The following is a 7463-nucleotide window of genomic DNA, read 5'->3' on the forward strand; positions in this document are numbered from 1 at the left end:
CCCGCTGCGGCCAACCCCGGAGCGGGCGTCAGGGGGCGGAGGCCGCCGCCTACCATCGCGGGAGAGGCGGGGCGGCGGCGGCGCCGACAGCCGCGGGGCTGGAGCGGGGGACGCTGAGAGCCGGACCCCGCGGCTCCCCCCCGGGGGGCTCCCGCCTGGGGAGAGGCCGATCCCCGGAGCGGGGCGACGCTGACCCTCTGTGCCGCGGGACCGTGTGTCGGGCCTCTGATACGCGACCGGGCAGCGATCGACAGGCCCCGGGCTGTTCTCGGTAAACACCGCTGCCTCCGGGGCTTCCCGGGCAGCACCGGCGAACCGGCGGGCGCAACGCGCGAGGGCCCAAGTGTTTACAAAAGCAAACAGGTAATTTAGCGTGAGTTCGTGAATATCGCTGATTGCTTGGGCTATTAAACCGCCTCCTAATTTTGTCAGCCACTTATTGAGAGAGAAAAGCCACCAGGAAGGTCAGGGCTGTTCCCCGGGTGACTTTCGGCGCAGTTTATGTCCTCCCATCCACTTGCCTCTCCCAGATTCCTAAGCAGAGCAAGTGGTTGGAAACAGCGCTGCACAAACGGTTTGTTTCTGACCCAGCTTCTGGTTTCCCACAGGACAGCCCGCTGTTAGCACGAAGCCTCTGATCCCCAAATGATCAAACTTTGTCCTGATGGACTATCCAGCCACCAGGTGTTTTCCGCCAGTGCAGTTCCAGCGTAGGGGCAACTGTGAGGCAAGGAAAGGCACGAGAATGAAACTACCCGAGGGCTAGTGCAAAACAGGGAGTAGCTGTGAGAAAAGGTCCAGCTTTGCTATTAATCACCATTAAATGCTGTGGATTTGTACTACTTTACTGTAAACAAGGACATGTATACAATATTTTACAGGATAAACATTCACACCCCTCAGGTAAATTAAACATAAACATAGGGGTGTAGAAAATGCCCGATGACATACCCGTCTGGGTTAGCGCTTTCACAACTAACCATGGCCTTGTACTGTATAAGCAAGTGGCTCTTTCAGAGTCAAATACAACAGCTAAAAGCTCCCAGCAGAGACAACAGCAGCTTCTCTATTTAGTACTTCTACAATTCTGAAGCATCTCAGGCACACGTACACGTACGCATGTGCTATTAAGTTTCATCTACACACGCCAAACAGAGAGACAGAAATGTAATAATTTGCTGTGACCACAACAGGTGACACATTCTAATCACCCCCAGCTCCAAGTCCCCTAATTTAGCTCCTAGACAACCTTGCCTCATTTAATATACAGGCAATTTTCCAACATCCAGAAAGAAATTACTTCAAATTTACAATGTAAGGTCTTGGGTCTTCCCATCTTCTTCCCAAATATGCCCTATTGCCGTACTTCACACCATATAATTCCAATTTGCCTGGCAATGTAAGCCACATATTTTGTTTTCAGAAGAATGTGATCCAAGCAATCCCTTTTTTCCTGAAAAGCAGAGTCTTCTGGCTAGCTTGCTTTCTCAGCACTAGGTGGCAGCCAAGTGTCGCAGTGGGTCCAGCGACCTGTGCCACGGACGAGGTACAAAGCTACATCCAGCCTACTGCCTGCCTGCTCCGGGTAACTGAGAGCTTGGGAGCACCGGGGAAGGCGGATCTGCATCCCAGGCCCTACCTCCAGAGAAGCGCCACTGTCCAGGGTCCTTCTCCTCCCTGTTCTGCGACTTGCCTCATTGGCCTCGTAACCAGCCTGCAGATCCCTCTCCCTTGTTGCTTGCAGTTTCTTCTTCTTTTTCTTCGCTGCTCTTCACCACAGCTCACTCACGTTTCTCCTCTCCGCGCTCCCCACTGAAACCTGTCTCTCTGCTTAGCCCTTTCTGTAAAAACCTCTTGCCCCGGGCGTCCTCTGAGCCATTTTTGCTAAATCTGCCCCGCTGGCTGCAATGCCTGCTCGTTTGTTACTTCTTATTCTTGCAAAGGCACCCTGCAAATCATCTGGTAGTTCTGGGATATCTGGCTAGTGAATGAATCATCTGAATGTGTACGTCTGCTTTTACAGAGGGTGTATGGGTCAATGCCCAGAGATCTCCTCTGGAGAAGTCTTCCACCAAAATCACTTTCGGAGGGGTTTTCTTGGCCCGTTGTATAAATACTGTACCGCACAGTGCCATCATCTACATCTCAGCAAAGCAGGCTGAAAATACTGCCAGTGAATTTTAAATGACAAGCCAAATATTGTGATATGAAAATTTCTGCATCAAAAAACCCCATTATTTCAGGTGAAAACAAAACAAGGGGTTTGGGCAATTTTTACCCAGATGAGATCAGACAATGTGTAAAGACCAGCTCTATGATGAAGCAATACCAGTCAGGGTGTGTTTGCTCAGGCTAAAACTGCAAAAGACCTCATCCAAGCATCACTGCTATGACTAAGCCTGTAACAGGAATGTGACAGTTACCTGTTATCTGCCACTTTTTCCTCTTTCTAGCCTTTCTTTTGGAACATACTGGTGAAACAGAGCAGCAGTTTGCAGTCGTGTAAGGCTACAACTCCAGGTCTCCATGGGAGCAAAATACCAGCTTTCACTTGCACCTCCAAATAAAGCCAAGCAGCCTTTCCTTTTATGTACCACGAAAAAATATTGTAATGGAATTAAGAGACATTCTTTGCCTCAGGCACAGACTGTTTCCTCCAGAAGATTCAAGGTTGGGGGCAGGCTGAGCTTGAGCTGCTTCCATTTAAGCAGTTGTTTTCCTCACATTTAGCACAGGGCAAGGAAAAAAAAAAAAAGCTTGTTAATGAGCATATCACTCTCCATTTTAACCCCTGCAGAAATTGATATGGCTTGTCATGTGTACTGGAAATTACCAGATAAATGCAGGACGACCTACCACCTAAAAACCTACCACATGGATTTTTAATACCCAGGTACTTGTGTAGTAACACAGAGAATGCGTAGTTGCCTTAGAAGCTATTTCTACTTTTCCCCAAAGCATGAGGTACATAACAGCCAGCTTCTTGGCAGTTATAAATCAGCATCCTGCCACTTCTTTACTGCTGCCTGGACAGACCAGGATTGATTATAAATCTAGAAGGCACTCTGCATGTTTTGGGAATTGCTGCAAATACCGGCTAAAGCTTTCTTTAACTGTGCAGTCTCACAAAGGCTTGTGGGGGTCAAATTAATATCAAGTCTATGTACATGTAATTTTCCCCATTACTGCCAAAAAGAAATGTCTATACTCATGATGAAGGAAATTTCTATACTCGTGATGGAGGAGGAAAAAACCACAGTTATCAATGGGTTGGCAGATGTTTTGCTTAATGTCACATAAAATGAAATAGGGAATACTCTGATTTTCTTTTCCAGACACCAAGATGTGTCCAATTAAAGTTTAATCCACTGAAAATGAATGAGAAACTGAGATTTTGTTTCCCATGTCCCTTTTATAATGCATGGAAAGGAAAAAACTGATAAAAATAATCCTATAGAGAACTACAGAATTTCCTCCATCAGGATTTATGTTCTTGTTCTACATATTTTGCTCTTGCTTGGCTATCCTCTGCCCAGCATGCTGGTGCAGTGCAATCCACAGAGATGCATGAAGATGTGAGATGACTACAAAGAATGTTTCCATAGTATCTGCTGGGTGCTGGTTTAGCAGGTAACTGTATCCTATCAACACTGGATCCAGCCCTGAGTAACCCGGCGTGACCTCACAGACGACCCTGCTTTGAACGAGAGGCCGAACTAGAAGACCTCCAGGGTCCTCTCCAACCTGAATTACCCTTCAATCCTACGGTCTAAACCTCTAGTAAACAAAAATCAAGTATTCAGAGAATAAATCTCCTTTCATCTTCCTATTCATATTGCCATAATTTTACAGTAGGCAATGCAATATTATGACCGGTCTTTGAGCAGATTTGCTCACTTTGAGTCAAACAAGACCTTGAACCATTAAATATTTGTGATGTTGTCATTCCTTTTCATTATTCTATTAATTTATTAAGGTCGGCGCCAGGGTGGTACAAAGCTCATTATTTATACATTTAATTTTCATGTCTGGCAATTCACGACAAGATGAAGAACAAAACCGTGACAGTGGTTGACAGAATCTGACAGAGATACACAAAATCAGTGCCACTCCAACAGCCCTGTGCAGGACTGGCTACAGGAAAGACCGACTTGAAACCTTTAACAGACCCGTGACACAAATTTACTCTGTGTTTAAATTCATTGAACTAAACCACTAGATGCAATTGGTCTTCATGTTCTTAAAAACTGATGGCCTTTTCTTCGAGCAGTCAGTCTCCTTAGGGATAAAAAAAAGAAAAATTATGACATCGTCCTTCAATATCCATGAATGACACCATCTCTCTGTCACTGCGATGCTAGATATTGTCAGGCTGCTTAAATCAAGTACAGAGGCAAGTTAATAAAAAGAGAACACTTAAATTTAGACTCAGCTGCGTGTGAGAAAGAAAACAAAGCAAGAATAACAAACAAATAAAAGGTATTTCTGCCTGACAGGATACAGACCTCCAGTTTCTCAGGCACTCTCAAATTATTGAAGGGATTACGATTATAAATACTGCATTTTATTAAGGATTCCATATACTTTCTATATTTACCCTCTACTAACAACTTTGTACTTCACAAACTACTTTCACAAAGAAAAGCAGACGAGTCATTCACCAGTGATGAACATTTACACAAACATGGAACTGAAGTATTTTAACAGCAATACCCCTTTACAGCAGAGCTGCTCCCCTAGTTTTGCCTTAGGTGCTCAGTTTAAGTGATATAATTTTCTGTTACAGCAGCCAACTACATACAAACAACACTAAATAAAAACTAGCTCACTAAACAAACACTTCTCAGGTGGTAACTGACTCTATTTTGTGTATATATTAAAGTTCAAGTAATGATCAGCCTAAGATTGTTTCTTTAGAAAAACGAACAACCGAACAAACCAATAATCACTAGTTTCAGAGACAAAAACACTCGGGGGGATACAGCGGTCTCTGAAGACTACAAGAACAGAGATACCAATATAAATGGGACAAATTCTCAGCACTAAGGCACAATAGAATTAAAACTAGAATATGGCTAAAACCTGACTTACTACAGCATTGCGTGAGCAGCTACAAGGAGTGTTCCTATGCTCAAAACACTCGGCTACAACGTGAGTTCTGTGTTTCAGACGCTTGTACCTTAGTGCAGCTGCACAGAGCATTCCTAACCGAGGGGATTTCAGAGGGCAGTGATGGTGCTCATTTACATTGTACTTATTTTATAACTAAGGATCCGTTCATACTTGCACAACAAAATGGAATTTCCAGGCTAAATTTGCCCCTTTCACATTGCTCTCTGTGGAAACCACCGATACGACAGCTCTAAAGGGAGAAAATAGTCAGTGTAGGATGTTGATGGTCACTCGAGCTGACCAGAAAACCCCTGTTGTTTTCGACAGCGGCCAGTCTAGGTCCCAGAATTTGCAAATGACATAAGGCACGATACAAAACCCACTTAAGTCACGAGATTTAGGTGGGCTTTGGATCAAACACACACTTAGGCTATGGGATTTGTGGTTCCACTGGTCTGTTCTCCCACAAGACTTTAAACAACATTCCCCCTCAGGAAAAAATTGAAGCACACGTCTAGAGCAAGGGGATTTAGGCGTAGGCTTAAAATAAGAGTGATCTGGAGAGTCTTCTCCAACAGGCCCTCTGTAAGATCTGTACAAACAGACATTTTTCTGGCACTTGTGGACCTTTGCCATTATTTACTTTTAATCCGCTGAGATCCCGTGAGTCCAGTAACCAGGTATGGCTCAGGCTGAGAAGCCACCCGAGGAGGAGAAAGAAGAGCTCCCAATACTGAGGAAAATCCAAATCCTGACCGTTTGGGAAAGGCAAACCCGAGCCACGCAACGCTCCAAACGAGGCCCTGGGCAAAACCGGTTCGGAAAAGCTCTCCCCTTCCCCTGAGAGAGCGAGAAAGCCGCCGCCGGCACACGCGGCACCCCGCGGCGGGCCCCGCAGCGCCCTCCCCGCCCGGGGCGGAGCAGCCCGGGCCGGGCCGGCCCCCGGCGGGCAGCGCTGCGGGCTAGGCGCGGCGCGGGGCGGCGGCGGCCGGGCTCATGAGGTTCTCGGTGATGTAGGCCACCAGGAGGCAGATGAAGACGAGCATGACGCAGATGGAGCCCCCCACGGCCGTCATGGCGACGACGATGTCCCGCATGGCGGCCGGCTCCACGCGGAACTCCACGCACTGGGCGGGCGGCGCGGGGCGCGGCGGCGCGTAGCGGGGCTGCAGGCAGAGGCGGTAGCGCACGCTGCCGTGCGCCTCGGGCAGCAGGTAGTCGCGGCAGGCGGCGCCCAGCTCCACGCTGTCGCAGGGGAAACGCGTGTAGGTGCCGTCCCAGGAGCAGTTGAGCGCGAAGCCGCGGAGGCCGGCGGCGGGGCGCGGCGGCCCCCACTGCAGCAGCACGCTGCCGTTGCGCAGCACGTTGGCCACCAAGGCGCCGCCGGGCGAGCGGTGGGCGCGGCAGGCCCGCGCCGCGCACTGGAAGCCGCGGGCCGGCGTGCGGAAGCAGAGCCGCCCGCCCGCCGCGCCCTCGCCCCCCACCTTGTAGGGACACCACGGCTCCTCCGCCGCCTCGGGCCCGGCCCGCCGCGGCTCGGCGGGCGGCGCTGGCCCCGCGGCGGCGGGCGGCAGCCTCAGGGCGGGCGGCGGCGCCCCGAGGCAGAGCAGGGCGAGGAGGGGCGGCAGCAGGCTGGGCATGCCGGCCGCCGCGGCATGGAGCCGAGCCGCGGTGCCGGCGGAGGGCTGCGGCGACCCGTGCGCCGGTTATAAACGCGGGCTCCGCAGCCGCTCCGCCGGCCGCCAATGGAGAGGCGGCTCCGCCGTTAACTCTCGCTGGGCTGCGGAGCACCCGCCGCGCTGGACGCGCACCCGCTCCGGCCGGCCCCGACCCCGCCGTGCCTGGCCTGCGGGGGGCCCGCAGCCCCCGGCGGGCGGCTCTCGGGCGCCCCGAGCCGGCTCAGAGCCGCCCCTGCCCCGGGCTTTGCGTGCAGGGCCCCGGGGCAGCTGCGGCCCCAAGGGATGAGGCGACCGCGGGGCCAGGCACTGCTCACCGATGCCGGACACGGGCGGTCGGGAGGGTGCCTCTGCCACCGGGGTGTCACAACCAGCAGAGATTTGGTCCAGGACAGGGTTGTGGAAAGTTACAGGGCTCCCCTCCAGCTGAAGCAGACCTTGCTCAAAGAAATGGGGATTTTTACGTGGATTTTTTTAACGGTTATGTCTGCAGAGCTGGGCTGCTTTAACCCCTTGGGACCAGAAATACAGAGAAACTCGGCAAGGATGTAATACAGGGAGAAAGACGTGAGTCCCCCAGGAGGTCAGCTGAGAGCTGTGAATCTTCAGTCCACCTCAGTCTATGAGACCAAAGGAAAAATACACTCCTTTTACTCCTGTCTGCTAAGAAAAGCC

General features: G+C 50.7%; 1 protein-coding gene and 1 long non-coding RNA gene across 3 annotated transcripts; one reads left to right on the forward strand and one right to left on the reverse strand.

Moving 5' to 3' along the window:
- The first annotated feature begins 55 nt into the window (after positions 1-55).
- On the forward strand, positions 56-3915 carry LOC137671572 (uncharacterized). Of its 2 annotated transcripts, none has more exons than XR_011049422.1 (3): positions 56-363; positions 2798-2893; positions 3537-3915. It is a non-coding gene; the product is annotated as an uncharacterized lncRNA (long non-coding RNA). The 2 variants fall into 2 exon arrangements; XR_011049421.1 differs by having other exon boundaries at positions 3628-3915.
- A 2159-nt stretch (positions 3916-6074) lies between these two features.
- Positions 6075-6752, reverse strand: FNDC10 (fibronectin type III domain containing 10). Its single transcript, XM_068415251.1, has one exon. The coding sequence runs from the start codon at positions 6750-6752 to the stop codon at positions 6075-6077; it is 678 nt and encodes a 225-aa protein (XP_068271352.1).
- Between the last annotated feature and the right edge of the window lie 711 nt (positions 6753-7463).

Source organism: Nyctibius grandis, chromosome 17 (genome assembly GCF_013368605.1).
Source record: "Nyctibius grandis isolate bNycGra1 chromosome 17, bNycGra1.pri, whole genome shotgun sequence".
In the NCBI taxonomy this organism is placed as follows: domain Eukaryota; kingdom Metazoa; phylum Chordata; class Aves; order Nyctibiiformes; family Nyctibiidae; genus Nyctibius; species Nyctibius grandis.

Excerpts from the sequence above, each read along its gene's own strand:
- FNDC10 (XM_068415251.1), bottom strand. The coding sequence starts at position 6,752 with ATGCCCAGCCTGCTGCCGCCCCTCCTCGCCCTGCTCTGCCTCGGGGCG.